This window comes from Lichenostomus cassidix, chromosome 2, assembly GCF_008360975.1.
Source record: "Lichenostomus cassidix isolate B80296 chromosome 2, HeHo_3.0, whole genome shotgun sequence".
In the NCBI taxonomy this organism is placed as follows: Eukaryota; Metazoa; Chordata; class Aves; order Passeriformes; family Meliphagidae; genus Lichenostomus; species Lichenostomus cassidix.
The window spans coordinates 36477809-36500081 of record NC_139482.1 but is presented as its reverse complement, the minus strand read 5'-3'; the positions used below and the strand labels follow the sequence as shown (position 1 = coordinate 36500081).

The 22273-nt window shown below is 34.5% G+C and overlaps 1 protein-coding gene across 1 annotated transcript in view; it reads right to left on the bottom strand.

Annotated features, from left to right (window-relative positions):
- Positions 1 to 22273, bottom strand: part of KCNH8 (potassium voltage-gated channel subfamily H member 8) — a 177318-nt gene that overhangs the window by 66140 nt on the left and 88905 nt on the right. Inside the window, exons 5-7 of the mRNA XM_085051068.1 lie at positions 21184 to 21424; positions 5821 to 5978; positions 716 to 923 (exon numbers count right to left, since the gene is read on the bottom strand). Coding sequence (XP_084907194.1) covers positions 716 to 923; positions 5821 to 5978; positions 21184 to 21424 — 607 coding nt within the window. The remainder of the gene's footprint in view (positions 1 to 715; positions 924 to 5820; positions 5979 to 21183; positions 21425 to 22273) is intronic.

The window sequence follows — 22273 nt, the reverse complement described above, 5'->3', positions numbered from 1 at the left end:
TTTGGTCACAGGTGTTAGCATTATTTCCCCCACAACAAATATTTTTTCACTTGGCAAAATCTGCGTCATCTTTAGATAAACTTTGTTTATGGAAGACATTTCATTGCAAAAATTGAAAAGCTTAAAATCTAAAGAGCTAATCTGGAACACTCAATTAAATCAAAATGAAGGCTGGGGTAGAAACAAAATATTGGACCAAAACTGAGCATTCCATTAATAAATACCTCATCTGCTCTGCAAAAATCAAAGCCTGAAAATCCCCTAAACAATAATTCCAAAGGGAGTTTTTAACTTGAAGACATTTCAGGGTCTGTCTATTTCAATATATCGGAAGAAATAATCAGCACACTTGAGGGAATGCTTTTGTTGATGAATTTTCCTAATTTGCAGAACCAGGATGAGTTTTCTTATCTATTCTTTATGCAGTCCATCTAGCCATTTCTTATACAGATCCAGAATTTTCCAAACTTTGACTCACTCTTAAAATCTAATTATTTTCCATTTTTCCCAACTGATTTTTATTTTAACCCTCTTTTTCAGATTGACCCGAAATTCAGAGTGCCAATCTCTTCCTTTTCTCTACAAACAGCACTAAATAATAAGACTGAACAAAACCTGAAATACTGAGTGACTTATACATGTGCTTTTATACATTTCCATACATCTATGGATATATATGTGTGTGTATATGCATATATAGGAAGGAAGAACTTACCTATGTCCCAAGTAAGGGGATTATTCTGTTCCATCTCCCTCTTCCCTATGACATACCAGATGCAGGCCATCCAGTGAGCAAGCAAGGCAAACATGGACATGAGAAGTGTGAGAACGATTGTGCTGTGCTGGGAGTAACGATCCAACTTCTGGAGGAGACGCAAGAGGCGCAGGAGCCGCACTGTTTTCAGAAGGTGGACGAGGGAAACCTAGGAGAACAGGGAGAGAAAATCACTTCTCAGCAGCTAAACAACTTGTAAGCAGCTTGCTTCTATCACCCAGTTATCTCGTTTCAATAAAGGGAAATTCTAAAGCTCTTTGAAATTTTGCCCACTCCTCATTCAGCTGCATAGCTGAATCTCAAGACAAGCAGAGAACAGCAAAGATGACTAAAAAAAAAAAGTTAAATTTTGATGTGTTAATACATAATTACTATTTCTGATTTAAACCAAACACACTTGAAATACTAGATCTTGCATGTTGTCTATGTTTTTTATGCAGTCTTCTTTCAGATTTAGCTCAAAAATTTGTGTTTGTGAAAAACGAATTCTTCCCAGCTCTAGAAAACAAATACAATTGTCAAACTGACCAATGTTCATTTGACTGCAACATGAAACCAGAAAATAAATATCTTCAAGCACACAATGATTTTCAGCTTCAGCTAACAGTAGACCTAATTTAAATGTGTATCAGATGAAACCACCTTATAATTTAGCATGGAAAAGGTAATAACATATAGCAGATATTTTGCAGAACAATAAGCAGAGATGTTAGACAAGGCTCAGATTTGTTCTTGAGATTTAAACCTATTCTCAGGAACATTGGCATATTTTACTGCTCTGTACTAAGTAGTAGTCCAACAAATGCTTTCATTAAAATTTCTAATACTGTTTCTTAAATTCCTTAAATAAAGTATTATTGCCTTTCAAGTGTATGTGGCAAACACAGCACCTATTCTTCTCAGCACCCTACAAGTATACATCAGTTTATGAAGTATGTGGCTCTGTCCTTAGAGAAGTTTCAGCATAAAGTGAGCAGTCTCTGGACGACCCCATCCCCTGCAGAGCAAAGCAAGTCTAAAACCACAGCTCAATCAATATCCTTTTGCTTTTGCTAATCCAGAATATCGTGAAGTTTTCTGGTTTTGTTACCAAGGCTAATAATCTGAAATCTGAATGCTGAATAATGCTGAATTTTATAGGTGTGCATTCACTAACAGCTAGATCTGCAGTGACTGATAAATTCTGCAACATCTGGTGGTTTTGATTTGTTCAAAGTCTTAAAAATTCATTCATTTTATTCCAGTCTCAGGAATTGAGTAGGTGGGAAACCAGTAAAAAAGAAAATCAGGAATCTAAAAGCATTTTTTTTTGTCAGTACAGTTTAGGAAATGCACAAGTAATTCTCCCATGAGCCTCTTCAAAGGGCAATATTTGCAGCTCACTATTTATTGGGTTTTTTGTTTGTTTGTTTTTTCCTCAAGAACCTTTACATTTTTTCTCACACATAGAAAGGAAAAAAAGAAAACCAACAAAAATATGACATTTTTTCAAAATACATTGTTAAAATAAGACCTGACATTTGAGCACACAAATATTTACAAGGTCTTTTCTTGCATTTCTTTTCCTCATCTTATGTAATTCTCCATCTACAGTGTCAGGGAATTAGTTATGTCTGTGGCCTTAAGCCCAAGAATATCTGCAAGTCTAGGGCAGAAGGCTGCAAAATATTCGAAATAATTGCCATGTTTATATTACTACAATCATATAACTTTAATTTATAATTATTCTATGCCATGAAACTATACCAACTGCCTCTGTTTCTGTGGTAATTCATTACCTAAAATCTCATTTTATTCTCTCTCATCAGCTTGTTTGAACCAAACATGGTACTGTTGCACTTATAAAATGGGTCTCTATTCATGACTGACTCTTCAAGGTGTTGTAGTGACATACAAACATTTGTATAATTATTTTGTGCACAATAATTTTGTATGTAATGATTGTATGTGTGCTATGGCCTTCACATTGGAGCCTTCATCTTTCCATGGGAGCCTATGATTTACCACATCACAACTAAATAATGATAACTTAGGTGAATTTTTTTTTAGATTCCTACGAAAAAGATATTACAAAAAGACTGCTGCAATTATATGTGCGCCCTACCAGTTATCAGTCTTGCTTCAATTCTGACCATTTTTGTTATGCTACAGATATAAAACCAGTGCATCATATATCATAATACTCTTTTTAATAGCGAGGCATGTTTCATTTTAAGGCCTTAGTACTGCCCCATTTCAAAATAATTTCTGAATAAATTTGAACACAGATGTAATTAATCATATATTATTACACAGAATTTTCTCTTTAGTCATGCCAAACACTCTTCTGGTATTGTGCCCAATATGTCATTGGAAGATCTAAAATGCCATCAGGCAGCTTCTTGTCCTATGTCACAAATTTAGGAAGACAAAATAAGGAGTCAGCACTCATACTTGTGCCTGCATAGATTTTTCTTTGCCCACAGATATAAATCATCAAAATTTTCCATTGTGTTAATCATTTTAGACTAGCTGAGTTAACCTTTTTCTGTCAAAAGGAGATGGCCAGAATTTTATCTGAGACTAAAACAAACTCAATCAGCATAGTCCTGAGAAGCAGTGATAGAAAGTAAAAGTTCTACAAACCAGTGATGAAATTCTCTTCTCCTACATAAAAAAAATGAATTAATGAAGAAACAGGATACATTTTAAGAAATAACTAGTGGGAGAGATTTTTAATCATTTTTTGTCCGCCTGGTGAGCTGCTTTTCCTCAAATATGATATTCTTGTTCTAATAACCATCACTAGTTACTCAGAAAGGAGCAATTCAATCATTACAACTAGTGCTTAATGGCTCGTTTATTATGGTAATATTTGATAGCATATTTAAAAAAATTAAGGGATCCTTTATGTCAGATGAACACAAGGATGGAAGAAGCTCTCAGCATGCACTGAGGATAGGCAGGAATGTGCCTGTGGTCTCAGATGTCCAAAGAATCCCTGATTTTAATGGTAGGGCAGAATCCAGGTAAGGTGTAAAGGCAGCAGAGCCAGCTCATACAGTTTTATTTTTGTTTCTTTTAAAATACGTACAAAGACAACAAAAGACTCCACAGCATTTACATGCACTCTGGCTCCATCAATCTCCAACTGGGTTATGACATATATGTGCCATACATACATAGGTATGTATGGCACTATACCTATAGCTTGCAGAATTTAGAGCATCCCTAAAGGTTTGGCCTTTGTGCCTGAACAGCAAAGGAGTGAGATGCTCCCTGATGCCCCTTCTCACCGTTCTGTTGAGGCAACATCTGAAAGTCGATGAAGTGAAAATCTGAGAACAGACATGAGGAAATGGCTCATTAAATCATGAAGTCTGAAAACAGCGTAATGTGATTAACACCTCCCCCCGTTCTTGAAACAGTTGATAAGTCATTGTTATCTTGAGGATTATATTAACTGTTGCCAAGTCTTGTCCTGATAGGAGATATGATTTAGTAAGGCACTGTGCTCCCATCAAGGAATCATATAGAGGTCTTATTAAGGGAAAAAATTTAAAGGTACAACTGATAGGAGATGTGTATTAATCCTATTTAGTAGCATTTTTTATTTTGTGGCATTTTAACTGTAAAAATAATCACTGGATAATACTTTTCCAGACTTAAGTATGGAAAGCATATCAGCCCTTCCAGTGGGGGCAAAAGAAATAGTTTTCGGTTTTTTAAATTTTCTCTTTGAAAGGTAAGGCAAACCTGGTTCATTTAATGAAAAATTATTAATAGAAATTAAACCAACAGCATTATTCTGGTGGTTTGGTTTGAATGTAAGGCATAAACTGAGATAGTAATGTATTTAAATAGATTACCCACCTTTTATAAAAAAAAGAGTGACTGAACAGTGTGAAACAACTATCAGGTATTAAAAGCTATTGCACTAGCATCAGATTGATGGTTCTTTATGTAATAAATGACATGAAAAGGTAGTCCATTGAAGGAAATGGAACTAAATGATAAAATTAAACATGATACCTTACATGGGATTCTTCCTGACTAGTGTTTTTCCTCATTATTTTTTTTTCTGATATGTGTTTATCCTATAATCTCTGTACTTCTCTGTGACTCACTTTTAATGAAATTGAGATTGAGTGCATCTGTTTATGAAAGATCAGAATTCTGGGAATTAGAAAGTGGATAGCTAAAAACCTTAGTCTCTTATGGCAAAAGTCCACAAAATCAAGAAACCTCTGCCAACATTTTTTTCAAAAACTAAACTTTCTGATTCAGAGGGGTGGGAGGTGTTTGCATTTCTTGGGGGGGAAATTGTTTGTTTTTTTTTTTTGCTATCTTTGTTGCAATTTTGCTTAGTGGATTCTAACTCTACAAAATCTAATAGGGCTAGCAGAATAGAAACCTTTGTTTTAGCATAAGTAAGCCAAAACAAATGTAACACATCATGATTGTGACATCACATGACATTATAACAGACATTTTTCAAAGCAGATTTAGCTTTTTGTCATTACATTTCAAAACAGATTTAGGCTTTTGTCATTACATTTCTGAAAAAAATGATGAGTTGAAACCAAAGTCAAAGTAAATGACAACTGTAACCAATCCATGTTAGAACACACAAAAAATTAGTAGTCATGCTGCAATTTTTTCACCGAAATTCCCAGAAGTAAAGAGAAAGAAAATTCCTGGCTAAATTAAAATGCTGACAATACTGACTATAACAATCATTTACTTTACCACAGTAAAAATTTATGAGTCTTGAACAATTAAGGGCTGAATTTATGCACCATAAGAGAGCAAAAGCCATAGAAAACCGTATTTGAGTACAGTAATTAGATATGAAGATAACATAGATGCAACTGTTTACAAAGCAAGGAAAATTGAATTTAAATATTGGTACATCCAGTGTGAAAATACACCACAAAGCTGTAAAAGACACTAAGGTATTTTAGTTCATTCAGTTTTAGTCTCCAGATCTGGGGAAAAAAAAAACAAACATATCAACCAACCCTCTTGAAAAAAGAGAACAATTTAGAAAACAGGTCAGTACTTACCACAGTGACGTTGAAAGCATAAAGAAGATCAAAAGGAAGTGCAGCAATTAAATCAATGATAAACCACGTAGTCACATAGTGGATGCAAATAGATCTCGCTTCAAATATGACTTGGCCAGACTTGCTGACATACGTTGTTCGGAAATTTAAAATAATATCTGCTTGACAAAGAATAAACAGAATCAGAGACTTTTATTTCTTGATTCCTGGAGATGACACCAGGAATCCAGCAAAACACTGATTGGCTTTCTTGTGCATCATAAATACCAGATGAATAATCTAATACAGAAACAAAAAAAAAACGTAGTAGTAACAGATGCGCCTCCATGGAATTAAACCAATTAAGGCACAATTCTTTTCAAGGAGTAAACAGAAGGTCTAAAATATTAATAACTCACTGATTCAAAAGGAACCGTGAATTAAAAAACAACACCCACACACGTTGCCCTTTAAACTGTACCACATATTGGTATTTCTACAAATGAAAAAATCAGGATATTATTTTTGTCCATAAAATACACTTACATTTATTTTGAAATAAAAAAATCACTTATTATTTTGTTTAAAAGGTGTAATTTTAGCTCTTTTAGTGATAACTGCTCAGCACAGAGGACAAATATCATCCTCAAGGATAACCATTTTTTTATCATCCGAAAAATGCTGAACACACTTGAGCAAAAGGCTTTTTGGGCTATAGTGGAGATAAAAAAAGTGATATGAATTGCTTGGTGACTTGTGTATTTTGTATGTTGCCATCTAACATTACAGGATGCGTGTCTTTCAATATGAGGTATACTTTTAACATATCTTGCCAAAACATATTAGCACTTGAAGAAAAGTTCAGGTCTTGACAACAGAGTCTCAATTATTTTCATGTCCTACAAGATGAAAACTATTATCTGTCCCCAAGCAATGCACATTTTTTCTACTAACATTAGTGAGAGTTACTTGTATGACTTTTACAGTCTTAGAAAAGAGTGCAGCCAACCATTAAGGCTGGTGTTTTACAGCAAGATAGCTTTAGGGGGGAAAGAAAAGATTGATTGGCATTTCTCCCTAGAAATTCTTTAGGTAGGTTACATGAAGACTGTGTAAAGTAAGACCTTTTCTTCAAGCCTGCTAACCATAATATGCAAGAAGACAGGAAACAAATTTTTCCCCCACTGAGGGCAAAGAGAATAAGCAGAGAGAGATCCAGCACGTGCAGAAAATAATGTTGGATCATTGCTTTGGGGTATCAGAAAAGATTTATTTAGGATAAACTTCGATCAAATCCCAAGTTCTAATGTTCTAGGTCTGGAAAATAATTATTTTCCAGGTTTCACTAGCAGAAAGTTGTTGTGCTGTCTTCTGCAGTTTGAAGCTGGACTCTGCTATGATCGTTTGTCATCCTGGTTAACCTGTATATTGCTAGAAGTAAATATATGGTATTTCTAACAGTTTGACCTTGACCATTCCCTCCCTTTGACCCAGTAGAGTAAAGTCTCAAAAACTAATGAAATCTTTGAGGAATTTCTTGTTGTTTTGACACAGTATTGTTTGCGCAATTTTTTTAGGATTTAGTGTAAAATTTTAACACAATGTGACCTAGATATATCTAAGAGGCTCTCTGGTTCCATGGACTGATGTTTTGCAGATTATAACTGGTTCATGGTTTAAGAACTACTGTTTTCATTTAACCAAGTCCAGGCTGAAGAGAACATATAAGTAAAATCAGAGATATAATAACTTCAGGATACCTCATGAAGTAGTCTCACCTAGCCCTGCATTCTGAAAGCTACAAAAATGCCATGAAATTTTCAATAATACAATTAAGATGGGAAAATTACATTATTTCATATGGTTCATAATGAGTAAGGGGCTCAGTTCAAGTCCACAAGTACTTCATAGAGACAGTTGGTTATTAGACACATTTCCAGATCAGTATGGTAGCACATTGAGAACACCTTCATGCAGATTTGTTTCATAGAGGTAAGAAAAAAAAAAAGATAAGGATGTTTGTCACAAGTATTTTGAAACTTCAAATTCTCGTTTGTCTCAGAAACTCCAAACTGTAGTTATCAAAGTCAGAAAAAGTATTTGCTTATTTATTGAACATTAGCATTTGTGAAACAACTAAAGCCATAACAGAAAAGGAGATAAACTCTTGTTTTAAATGTAAGACATCCAGTACACCAAAGGCTTATCAAGGTGAATATGCAATTCACTGTTCAAGATTGAAGAGATTAGAGGTTTTTCTGCACTGCACCCTTTTCAGCCTTCCTATGAAAGCAATTTAGGACAACAGCCCCAGATAATAGCTATATACAAAAAAAAGGAAAAAAAAGGAAATGCTAAGCGCTTCTTTCTGCATGCTACTTATTAGATAAAAGTCCAGAGGGTGGGAAGTAAGTGTGATCCCTCTTGTATTTCTTGACAGCTTTCTGAGTTATACTTGGGTGTAAACAGTTTCTTCATCTGGGCAATCTTATTTACAACGTAACTGCTGTGCCAAAGTACTTACAGAGAAATCTGCAAAGGAAAAAACAAAACCAGAACTCCTGAGGCAAGAAACTTCTAAGAGCACAAAAAACCTTTAACACAGGTTTGGAAATTACTGTTTCTTCTGAGAGATTGTATGATTTCTAAGAATTATACACTCCATAGGTTTTTTTGAGATTAAGGTTTTAAAAGTGGAAGATAAACATTTTTTCTTTTTAATAAATGTTTTCTATTCACTAATAATATCTTCTGAAATACTTATTTAATATTTTAGGAAATGTTGGTTTATCTTACTGTGCTGTAACTTCTACCAAGAGATGACAATGGAAAGAAAAATCTGAAATTCAACACAATCATCATTATTGTAAAACTTCAGAGATTCCAGATAACTCAAGAGAATCAAAACTAGTGGTTTTGTCTAGCGCTGAGTTTGTTCCAAATGCTCTGAGAGGAGATGAGTTTTAATAATTTCCTACAACATGAAGGGCAACAATCATATGTTTACACCTCTAAACCAGACAAGTGGGATGTTTAATCTCTGAGCTGATTCTTAAAGTATATATGAAGTGGCTCCAATATATTTGGATAATTACTGGGTCAAAATTTTTCTACAGGAGGTGCATTTGAATATACTATCTTTAAGTATGCTCTAACAACATATTTCAGCCTGTGCAAGCTTCATATTTAAAGTTGTTTCAGGCTGGGACAAAGACTGCAATCGCTTCTCCTTTATCATCTCTCAACACAAAACCCAAAAATAATAATAAAGATTATTACTAAAGGAAAAAATGTGAATTTACTTTATTACAGTTTTTTTCATGTTAAATGGGAAATCATCACTTTAAATGATCTTGTGGGCTACATAGGCCATGTCATGTGCTCAGGAAAGCAGAATACAGTGCGTAAATAATGTCTCTGATGTGAGACATTTCATTACAAAGTCATCTAAAACTAAAGCAGGAGCAACAGTAGAAAATATCAAGCTGCTTAACTCATTACACGTTTCTTGAAGCACAGCACACACATCTTAAATACCATGCTTTTCTTGTTGTAAAAAAGAGTTAAACCTCCTTATTCTTGTCTTCATTAAGAAATAATTTGGGTTCTTCTTGGGTTACATAATTCAATTTCAGTTCAAATTACATTAAAAAAAAGTCAGGATTCAAGCAAATTAAAGCTCAATATAAAGTCTAGGCTATCCTATAGACTTTTAGAAAGGCCCTTAAATAATATTTAACTATAAGGCCTTTTTCCCTGAGATTTTTACTGTGTTTAACACAGATACACATTGTGTTAACAAACACCAATGTCTCTTAAGACAGCCGTGATTGCTTCCTTCCTCACTCATTTCTCTGCACACTGCAGTGTGTGAACCTTGAGCAAAAAGTGTCAGTCTTCCAAGCAGTGAGTTGTTACTCTTCTGTTGAACACAAAGGTGAATTTGACCTGAAAGCACTCAACGGGGAGAACCCAAGACCTCCAATTTCAACAGGTTTGGAACAAGAAATCACATCACCCCTACACACTGAGTACAAAAATTGGCTTCTGCTCCACACACCGTCTGATCGCAGTTGCCTGCTGATGCAATTATTTTCGGGTTTTTGAGTCGTGTTTCTCCGAGTCTCCCTTTTCTCTACCCTACAGATTGATCTCCTTCCCCTATCAACCCCACACAACTCAGACCAGAAGCCCTCCCCAGATGCATGCTGAGACAATGAACAGTGAATTTGTGAAACCACAACCGTGATTTTTCTCCTGGTTGGATCTCATGGCTAACTAGCTCAATCTGCGTGGATTCCCTCATTCTATTTTTCCCACTACTGGGAAGGTATGGGCACACATCCCTTAAAATGAGGAATTCTTGTAAGAAATGTGATAGCTCTAAAACTCATGTAAAGATAAACTGAAAGATTAAAGAAGAAACATTTTTATAACAACAAACCCCCGTTTTTTCAGCCATTAAATGAATTTGAAATTTTTATGCATATAGAGTTGCAGTTCCTAATTTATTTATATATTTTCCTCCAATTAAATTCTTACACAGTATTCACAGCAGTAAATACCAGAACAGTGGTATCATTACTACCCTAATATCTTCCAAGCTTGTAATTATCATGGCTACATGTTTCTGTGATATTTTCATTCCAAATATCTATAGCCAATAACATGATCTGACTGAAAAGCTCTAAACAATTACTTTCCCTATTTTAGTGTTCCAATGGCTTTTACCTTTTGTGAGTATTTTCTTTTTTTCACAAGATTTCCATGAAAATCCATGCCCTAGAAATATTCAATTCTTAAGAAAAGGCAACTTCTTTCATAGCTGGGCATAAAAGAGCTGGGAAATCTCTTTCAAAAGAGAAAAGCAAGTCCATAAGGTTTTGAAACTGTTTTCTGACCTCTCTTGGATTGAAGGTCTGCATGACATGCTACATCCTTGACCAAACCATCTCTCTCTAGATTTCCATTGTGCAACACATTTGCACACAGACGCATTTACTCTGAATAGTATGAAAACAACAATTTGAGCTGGTGTTCAACAAAGGGAAAAAAGGTTACATTGAGAAAATGGAGGTTCTACTTAGTGGATAATGCAGATTGGTCTCCTAAATGATATAAAAGGAATAAAGATGATAAACCGATAGTCATCAAGCTAACCTATTAATCCTTAAGATGTATTTCAATATAATACCCCTTGTACAATTTTAAAAGCACAATATGTGTTTTGTATAATCCCAATTTCTAATCCCTTAAAAAAAAAATCTGGAGGCCAGCTGAGCCCCTTTACCAATAAACAGGTTTATTTTACCTGAAGCAGCTGAGTTTCCTGTGACAACATTATTTTCTCTCTTTAGTCTTGATTGTTTAAAAAAATAAATCCTGCTGGGGTTAAGCATATGATCAAGCTATAACAGAATAACAATTTAAGATTAGTCAGGTGATTAGTCAGGTGATTCAATAAATGCCCATGAGCAACTTTTAGATTTCAGAAAATGTAATGCAATACACCTCAGTTTAAATGTCTCTTACGGTGAACTAAATGAAATTGAAAAATCCTGTACCTTTAGGGCAAGTAACATAAATATAAGAAGTGATGTTTTATTAGACTGCAGTCATTCAAACCTGTGCTTGAGAACTGGATGATTTAGGTATATTAACCCCATTGATTTTCAAAGCAGACAGTTTCCTACATAATTTCCCTCTTCTGAATGGTATGACCGACTCTTCTGTTATTTCTTGTATTCTTTTTCATTTTCCTTTATGTGATTTTACATTGATTGCCTTTAGCTAGTAATACTTTCCCCAAAGTCCAGGCTCTTTCACCTATCTGATCATTTTAGCAAATTTTATTTAATGATAAAAGGATAACAATATTAGAATCTGGCCAGAGAGCTTTTAGGAAAGATTCCAGGAAATATTAGTGCCATATTGTTAGAAGAACAATTTTTCTGTCCCTATATAAACTCTTATTTTTTCTATTGTACTGTTGAGATAAACATAGATGTTCCTAGTAAATTGCCCAGGAACAATTTATTCAAATGGAAGTGTGATTTTTCAGTTCAGCTTCTTCACTCCAGACATCTATAACCACAATCAGCTTGATGATTTTCTTTCAGATACTGACATGATCAAGTGAGGGAGATGGAATTGTGTTTATATGGGAAAGGAAAGTAATGCTCATACCATTGTGTAAGAACCTGAGCCATTATGACATCAAATAAAGCCTAAAAGAACCCCCCCCACAACAGAGGCTAAGTACTAATAACTCAAAATGTAAGTATTTTATGTAATACATAATAAAATGTGGCTAGCACAGGTTTTTCCCATGAGAAATTTTCTTGTGTTTTATAAATAAAGATAAAGTTTGGATGTTGTTGGAACAGTGTCCCAGAACTTGGACAGTGCAGGCCTGGCCAATCAGGCCTGTGGGAAGGCTTCTGACTGACCAATCTGGGTGACTTTTGAGAACTCTATATATGTGATGAAATCAAAACAATAAAGATCATTCCTTCTTGCCACTGAGAACTGGTGCTTTCATTACTCTGCTAGCTGCTCAACAGCGACAATAAAACACATACTATATAAATAATATAATCAAAACAATGTCTTAATAGCAGCCTATTGCAGCTGCTGGAGGAAGAGCATTTTTTTCTTCTTTTTCAGAAAGTTATATCAAATTGTGAACAGATATTAAGTAACAGCCAATATAAACTATAGAAAAATTGGAATGGAAGTCTAGATCTGTTTGAGAAAGAGAAAGAAATCACTGGCATCTCCAGGATGAAGGAAAAATTCAGTTTTAGGTAAGAGACATTAATAAGAAACTTTAGTTTCTTTATGGTAAATAGTGTCATGTCATTACTACAGAAGCTAATAATAGTCTTGTGGGAAATCCAGATGCATTAAATACATACTTCTTATCTAATTTTGGATTGAAGCAGCAAAGCAAGGTTGTGTCATATCAGATGTTAAATTACAATCCAGTGTGCCTGAATTAGGCAGGCAGCAACATTTAAAAAATGAAACACTTAACAACATGTAACTTCTGCAGGTTGATGAAAAAAACTTACAGAATAGAAACATGTAGTTTACAAGCCATAATTAAATAAAGTTGTGGATTCCTTAAGGTCTTTGCAGAAGGGCTGATGGCCTTCAGGAAAACATACTTTGGCCAAGTACAGTTTATTGGAAATAAAACCTGTGTCAAATATGATGAGTCTAATTGATTGTCAAAATTTCTAGTTCTTTTCAGAATCTTTATGAACTGAAAGGTCATATAAAACTACATATAACTGAAGTCTCAGATGTGTTGTTTTGATGTAGGTAACAGTGAGAAGGAAGAAGCAGGACCAAATTTTATACTACTACAACTTAAAGAAATTAAGTATCCCAAGGTATGATGTTTAGATCTTAATGGACTTGATATCTAAAATGGAATATCAAGATCCACGATTGTACTGCAAGGATGGTGTTTTATTTAGTAGAAAAATTTGTTCTCTCCCACTGCTTAAACAGGGAAAAAAAAAAGAATCATATTGAAGAACATTATCACTAAAGAAAATCACAGAAAAGGATTAGAATTAGTCCTCAAGCAAGTGTACATTTAAAAAGGTAAAATATGGCTATGAATTACACCTCTTCCTGTTATTTTTCTTCAGGTGCAACCCCAAATATAATTTTCTCCTGATCGTTAGCACTTCAGAATACTGTGCAAACAACCCATTTAGTTTGTGTGGGCACTCACAGGGTCTGGAAAACATGTTTTCCGGCCATATTACATTTTAGAGCCATATTACACCTTCATTGAAAGAAGCTTTTTTTTCAGAAGTCCTGTGGCTTCAGCCAGACAACCAGAATTTGGATGAACAATGAGAACACAGTTAAAAGCCACAAATTCTTAAAATCTGTACCACAGTACACATGATACTATATAAAATGATGGACTTAAAAGAAAAAGAAGACTGCTGCTAGCCTGGAGTAACTATAATTCAGAGGCTTTTTTCTGTTAAAGTCACTATTGAATACACTGAGTTGTTTTACCAGTCAAACTTCTCCAGTGAGAAGAGTTTATTTAGTATTTGACACCAAGTTGCTTGTCACTGTGCAGCATATAAGGAGTGGCATGGTTCTTGTTCTAAGGCAGTGCTATGATGTATGTTCTCAGCCTTGATTCATTAGAGTTTGTCAAATAAACAACATTTTTAGTGATTTTAATGGAAGAAAATCTATTTTGGGGTGTGAGAGATCATAACAGATCTGGCTCCCAAAATCCATCTGTAACTGACAGTCTGATTTGCTCTTCCTTACTGTTTGTTCTTAGAGTGGAAAGTAATGTGATATTGAAGTCATATCCAAGTGGAAATACTGTTTTACTGGGGTAAATTATCCATTAATATATTTAAAAAAAAAGAAATCTGAGAGCATCTTTTGAATGGGTATTTTTATAACCAAAGTCACTCCCTCCAGGAGTACAGCATGATGTGGTTCTATCAAACACCACACCTTGGCTGCTGTATCCATCCCTGTAGACATGAATGACCAGCACAGCAGAGTCAAGGCAGGGGGGTTATTTGTAACTATTTACTGAGAGCCCATTATTTCAAATCACAGAATTGAACAAACGACCACAAAACTGAAATTTAAAAAGCCACATTTTTTGTACTTACTTCTTTGATTCTTAGCCCTTGGGATTCACCCTTTTTAGCTGCTTGTTTTGACTATGGGGGTGTAAAACTGTGATTACCTAACCTCAGTCCCAGAGCAGTTGATACACTAACAAAGCATCACATATCATGGCCCTTATAATATCATACTAAACTGGAGAGACTTTCTTTCTTGTAAACTATGCTGTATCTTTTGAAAACAGACTCAATCCATGAATGTAGCAATGTGTTTTTTCCGATTTCCACGAGGTTTTCCTTTGTTCCTCTGCTCTGTGTGTTATTGCTCTTTTTGAAATATGGATCCTGCCTTATTAGCAATCTATTGGTGTATTCCCCTTGCCTGTCTTCCCTTCAGACCTCCTGGGATAGGCTCTGAGAGAGCCAATCCCTCCCCCTTTCCCTTCCCTTATAAGCCGATGCCAGCAGGAGCCCGGGGTCATTATCTCCGAGCTTGCCAGCCCCTATTCGCTTCCCTGCTTTCTTCCCCGTTTTCCCTTCCCTGCAACCGACATGAAAATCCTAATAAACTTCCCTGGCAGACTGGAGATGGGGTCCAGTACGTTCCTTTGCCTTGCCTTTGTTTCCTGCAGAATTTCTGTGGCCGGAGCCTCATGCCATGCTCTGCATGCCCTGGGGCTGCCTGGCACGGACTGCGTGGAGGTACACACCGCGGCAGACCTTGTTTTGTGAGGTTTCTGGGTTCTGTCGCTTCCCCAGAGCGAGAAACCTCACATGAACATATTGAATAGCTAATAGATATTCCATTGACTTTTCTACAAAGTAAGATACAGACTGGAGTCTTGAAAGAAAAGCAAAGAACTTGAGATATTTCTGAAAAATGGACTGTTAGCTCTGCTTTGAAAAGAAGCTAGTATATGTGACTGCAGAAGTGTGAAAATTTCTACATGGACAATTTTCTTAATAGAACCTGCAGAAATATGGCAGAAAGAAGCAAATACAAAGAGTGAAGAAACATCAATCATATGATGTAACTTTTCACTAAATTCAACCTGTGTGAAGCAGGCATAGTTGTTGGGTATTTCATGAACAGAGTTCACTTCACACAGACATTGCAGAAAACAATGTAAAGATCAAAGTAAAATATTCAGTGGGCAGCAGCATAACTGTTTCATTCACCTCCAATTTTTAACCAGCTCCAAGGGAAAAGCTGAAATATTTTTCATAGAACTTATCCCATGCAGTTTGATAGCAATTCACATAGACAATAGCCATAAATCATACAAAATAAAAGGAAAAGGACCACATGTTAATTCACAAAAAATATGGTAAACTATTCAGCATCAAATAATTTCCTTGGAGATTACCTAGATTGTAAAAGACTTTAATCTTATTGAAAAATACAACATTGTATTACCATTGTATAATAGGATAGGATAGGATAATTTGGTAGAGGCAATACAAGTAAAATTTTCAGTGTGTGTCCATTACCATAACATTTACCTGCATCTACCTGAAGATACAGAATTATTTCCATGAAGTAATCACTTCTTGTGGCTTATGCTTGTCTCCTTTATGTCCAGGGTGATGTTTTTGTGCTTGAAAACAGCAAAAATCTTGTGTGCAGACAAGCATCTGATCTCCTTGCATGGTATGCAAGGAAGGTTATTGGAAAGATTTTTAGCATTGTAGTGGTCTTGCCCACCTCAGTTTGATCCTTTCAATGAGAATCTTTAAGAAACTTTTTACTGCCTTTCAGCATAAATATTTTGTGCATTTTTTCACATTACTAAGTAATCCATAAGCCATGAACATTTTATTATGGCCCTCTCTCTCAAATATTAGGTGTATCAACAAAGTCACTCTATCTGTTAACATGTTTTGTTCATTTGCATTCACAGATGACACCATTTGTTGCTTAGAAATAAATTCCCAGAGATAACTTCAAACCACTCCCTTGGTGCTTTCCTGAATTTTAGAACATTACAGCCTGAAAACACACTTTCAAAGCATGATTCAAACCACTGTTATTTTCTTTCAAAATGCACAAGTTTTCTTAGGTGTGAGGTCCCCCAGACACAGAAATTATTTTAAATAACCTTCTGTGCACTTGCAAATATAGGAAATTATAATCATTATAATAATGAAAAAGAACATGAAAGAAAAAAGCAAACAAGCCTTCCATTTTAAAGCAATCTAATAAAATTTATAGCATTTAATATTTCCTCATCTTATTCCAACAAATTTCAGTCAGCATATATTATTTTCATTACAATAATATGTATACTTGAATGCCTATGTAAGTTGTGAATGATGACATGAATTTCTACAAGGTTTATACCATATTTTTAAATCTCTACATGTTAAATGTCTGAGGCTCAAGGACTTTATATGATTTAGAACAGTTTTTGAAAGATTTTGAGTCATTTACATTTGTGATAGATACTAATGGCCCCACAAGTCTCTTTAATCTACAATGTGGTGTCACACAAATCAGAGCTTTAGCACTTTTAAACATGCTGCTTCAAAACCCAGAAACTGCTGATAAAACACTTTGTTAAATAACATTTAATGAGAGACAGAGAGAGAAAAATAGGTATACAAAGGGAAGAAATCTTAAAATTAATCATGATCGATTTTCTCTCTTGAACGTGTAAGCCATAAAGTCTTCAGATGAGAATGTGTGTGCGGAGAGTGGAGGAAGAGATGGCTATGTGTTATTTTCCCACAGGTGGCAAAGTAGTAAGCTGCAGGAAATCACTTAAAATAGCTGTTGCCAGTCTGTTTATAAGAAATTTAATTTCATAGTAATATTAGTATGCAGTGTTTGTGTTTGACTAAAAACTAGATGATCCACAAGTATGAAATTGGGCTCTTCTCACTATATTTGTTCCTGGCCACCTTAGATACAAAATACTCAGACACTTTTGATCTTATTCAGCAAATAATGCATTTCCATTATCCTGAAAACCTATGCATGTTTTCACTGAACCTTTGCACTGATCTCAGCTCCTGTTGAAGATATCTTATTCAAATAGTCCTGTGAGTGAACAAAAAAGTACTGATAATTTCTCAGGTATTGTTGCTTTCTTCAATCAAGATGTTCAATAAAGTTTTAAAAAAGCAAAACAGATAAAGAAAGGCAATATCTGAAAACTGGAATGAAACTGTTGCAGAAATAAAAACACTACACCAGATAGTTATGGAAGAGTAAAAGTTATGCAAATAAAGTTATTAATAATTAAATTGAATGAAATTGGTGAGAGATTCTCCTGCCTTTTTTTTCTCCAGAAAACAGAAAACTTAAAAAGTATTATTGAAAAATAACCAAGATCCATTATGCCTCTTAGAAGTATTGGTATTCAGGCTCCCAGACATACCTACCCAGAAATAAAGAACCCAGCTATTGGCTGTGTAAATACAGGGGCCTAAACTTTGAAGAAAATAGTGCAATAAAGCGGGTAATATCCCTCACCAGATGAAACACTTCTTAGGATATTTTTTATGTGTTTCCTTAAAAACATTAATGCTAAAAAGCCTTTCTCTGTATCTCGTTACGATTTTTGAGTACATAACACAATCAAAGAATTCTAAAACTAAATAAGTTCTACTCTACCTTTGGTTAGAGGCAAAAGATTTATTTACAGGGGGATGTTAGAGAAGGTTTGCACATACAACAAAGGAAAACAGATCTGAAAGTACACTCAACCATGACATCACACAAGGGATCACAGGAAAAAAAAAAGTGAAAAATTTGGTTTCATATGAGAGTCCTAATTATGTTGCCTTTCAACCTCCCCCCTGAAGATGTCACAAAATGGGTGGTTATCATTGTTTTTCTTCTGTTTGTGTTTTAGAGAACTTTAAAGGTTAAAACAGTTAAACATCTAAATAGATGCTTTTCTCATAAATAATTTAGTTCATATTGATAAATTAATTCGTATTAATTCATGAAATTAATATGAAAAACAATTAATATCAATAATTTAATTAATATTAAATACAATTAATTCATTGTAAGCAAGCCAAGTCAGAAGAACACTTCCATATGTATTTTTAACATGCTTAAGCATAGGTTGACACACATTATGGAATCACAGAATAACCTGAGTTGGAAGGGACCCACAAGGATCATCAAATCCTGTTCCCAGCCCTGCACAGAACCATCCCCAAAAGTCACACCATATGCCCAAGAATATAGTCAATCTTGGATAACACAGCTAAAAACCAAGACCTTGTCAAGTCCAAATAAGTGTTTATGCAAACTATGTTCATGAAAGGAATATTACTCCATGTTCTCAGAAATCTGAATAAAATCAAAGTAGATAGACTTTATTTCTCGGATCCATTACTACTTTTGTGATACCTCGATCCTTGATTACAGAGCTGTAATACAGGTGAAGACCCTGCATTAGACAGACCTCCCTAACGACTTTCTGAGGCAGCAGCATCATAAGAAGTATTTTTCCCAACATTTCTTATTGACTTCTCTCAGAGCACACAGATCATCCATCAAAGATGTGCTTGTCAGAGCCACAGTGCACCAAATGCCCTGAAAGTTATGCTTAAATTTAAGTATGCTGTCAATCTTACTACTTTCAATATAGTTATACATGTTCTGAGACATATTAATTCAACATTTTAACGGACAAGGGACCCTGGAGAGACGATCATAAACACACTATATTTTTTAAATTCACTGCAGAGATTTAAATGCAGTATGAGAATGTCCTGAAAATAGTTCATAAACCTTCCCTCAGAACTACAGATTTAAAACAGATAATAACTTTGGAAAAAAATTATTCTAGGGAAAATTGAGCCATTATTCAAACTGTGGGGGAGGAATATCAGTATTCTACACTACAGTGTTTGTGGTTACTGGTAACATGATTAGGTAAAGTCTCTTCTAGTACTCATGCACCTTTCTTTGAATGCATTTAGTTACAGCCAGAGTTTGATTTCCTGGAATACAAACCTAAAAATCTAACTGGAAAATATGAAGTAAAATTTACAGAAAATCTTCTTTGTTTTATTTTTCTTACTCAGCTATTCTATGATCATAGAGACATCTTTGCTTTTGACTTACTGATATAAAGACTACATATTTCCAGCAAATATATAACTAGAAAATTAGCACTGAGCAGTTCACCATCTGTCTTGCTTCAGAGGAATACTACAGCACATAAATCAGTTAGATACAGATTATTCTCTTGTGTTTATATTCAAATAAACACATTTATAACAAAAAACAGTTATCTACGCAATTGTCAAAATCTTGTAACCTTAAATCTACTCTTTTTATAAAGAGTATATAAAGAGTGCCCAGGTATATCAAGTAGGGTTATTTGATTTAGTATTCTAAAGTAACATTAGTTTATGATTGACTAGTCATAACCTCACTCTTTTTATGCAAGACAAAAGATGATCCTTGATGATCTGTGTTGCAGAATGCAAGTTTCTCACTGCAGTGCTTGAGTATCTTTGAATGTGAATTGTTTGCATTAACGTCAAAGAGTCCACCAAGATCTAATAGTGAGCATAAAATGGAAAATTCGACCTTAAGTCTAAGGACAAAACAATGACCAAAGGAGGACACAAATACTTATCCATCATAACATCTGATCCTTCCATCAGCCACATCACCTACTAATCTTACTGTCTACAATAAAGCTGACAGAGAAATGGAATAAACTTTTCAAAATTTTTATAAGAAGTTTTTTTTCTGAGTTATTGCTTAGTGTTTATGATGTTTCAATTTTCTTTTGTTCTCCTAGAGAAGACTGTAATGTTGCTTTCAATGTTTGGGCTAATCTATATTTTTTCAAGAAAAATAGAGAAGATTGAAGCAAAAAAAGTTTCAAACCTGAAAATTATTTTATTCTTTCATTTTCTTTCTCTCTCAGAACCCATCCAATCCTTTTCATATTCAAGAAAGACATACTCAACTTGCCTTATTTCTTAAAAATAATAGCTTTTCCACCTGCATAATAGCGACATCTGAGCTATGGTTTGTCAGTATGACAGCATTGAGTGGTACTATAACAGTAAAAGCTTGGGGAAAAATCTGTTTGTATCTAGTCAGGGATTCTTTTCCATATTCAGAAATAAATTGATAAAAAGATGCTACAAAAATAAAAAGAAAAGAAATTTCTTTGCTACAAAGACATTATTAGACATGACCTTGCCTTCTTTTTGGTTCTTAAAAGATGTAAGAATTAAATGGATCATGGAAGTAAAAAGTTTAGAGAATGGATCAGATAACAAACTCCAACCTCTTAAATACTATCCCAGTTTTCAATAGAGCATATTGATATTGTACACATGCATTTTGCTGTATGAGTTTTAATCTTACATCAATATTTAAAAAAATCTATTTATCTTATAGTCCATGGCTTTTTTAAATGTTTGTGAAATAAAAAAATAACCCCATAGATGGTAAACAAAACTATAGCAATTCTAGGGCACATTCCTATACTGGGATGGTTTTAGACACCCACAGGGTGAAACAATGGGTTTCAATCTTCCTTGAGAACAAAAGTCCCTTTAGAGTAACAGGAGAACTACCCAAATGAATTTAAAGTTAAAAAAAAAATTAAAAAAAAAATCTAAAGTTGAGGTAAAATATCAAGCCATACAGCTACAATTGATTTTCTTAAAGTCATGAACAGGATGATTGTTTCCTTTTCTGTAATATTGTACATTCTGTGAAAATCCTAAATGTCAGAAAAGAGATCTCAAACAACCCCCAAATATATCTTACCAATGATAAAGAGAATTTCCACTGCAATGTCACTGACAGTTGTGCTTCGAGTTGTAGACAGCTCATCATGGCCAATAAAGGAAACATTGTAAGGTACAGTCACAGCAACATAAAACGTTGCCAGTAGAATAAGCCAGTCCCAGCCAGCTTTAAAAGTGCTAAAATGCAACAATATGAATTTGGATTTTTTTGCATCTGAAACTTTGTATTCTGGAAATGCTGGTTTATCTACGAAAACATTCTGAAAAAGAGAGAAAAAAATGAAATTAGACAAAACAATAATTTGATCAAACAGGCATTTCTTCCAATGCAGCCCTTAGATGGTTGGTGTTTTTTGTAAAAAAAACCAAACCAACGTATAATAACTAAGAACTAAAGTAAAGTAGCAAGAACTAATGTTACTTTTTTTTCTAACGTAGTGCTGACGTTTATTTATGCAGAGGGATCTTTTCATAGAATACCTTTTATGAATGTTGAGGCAGGAAGAAGACTAATAAGTTACAGATTAGAGTGAGGAGGGGACTGAATCTGGCAAACTCTTCCTGGGTTGAATTAATTCTCACTGCAGAGCAATGTTATTCTGCTGGACAGATAGGTTAGAACTTCATATACACAAAGACATAGTACTGTAAAAAGGAACATATAGAAAAAAACAGATGGTATTGAAGAAAAACCTCCTGTACATAGAGCTGTGAGGGGGCTTTTTCAGACTTGCTCTAACCTGGTCCTATGGACTGAGCAGCTCCAGTACTTGGAGCACCATTTCCTGGTTTACTTTCATCTGCAGGAATCCAGTTCATGTGAATGAAAGCACAATAAGCAGGAATAACTTTTTGATTTTCTTTAAAATTGCTCTCCTGATCTAAATCAAAATATTAACATAGATCCACTATAATATGGCTTCAGAACCGACTGCCTTTGCCATTGGACTAAGCTTTGTCTTACCAACATTTTGTGCAATGGAGATTTCATTGTTAAGATTAAGAATTTCTTAGCTTTCACCTTCTGTAGTTTTAACAAAAACACCTACCCTCCCAAAAAGCAGCATGTGGGACGTGAACAGTCTTGCATTATTGACTAACAAAATTCT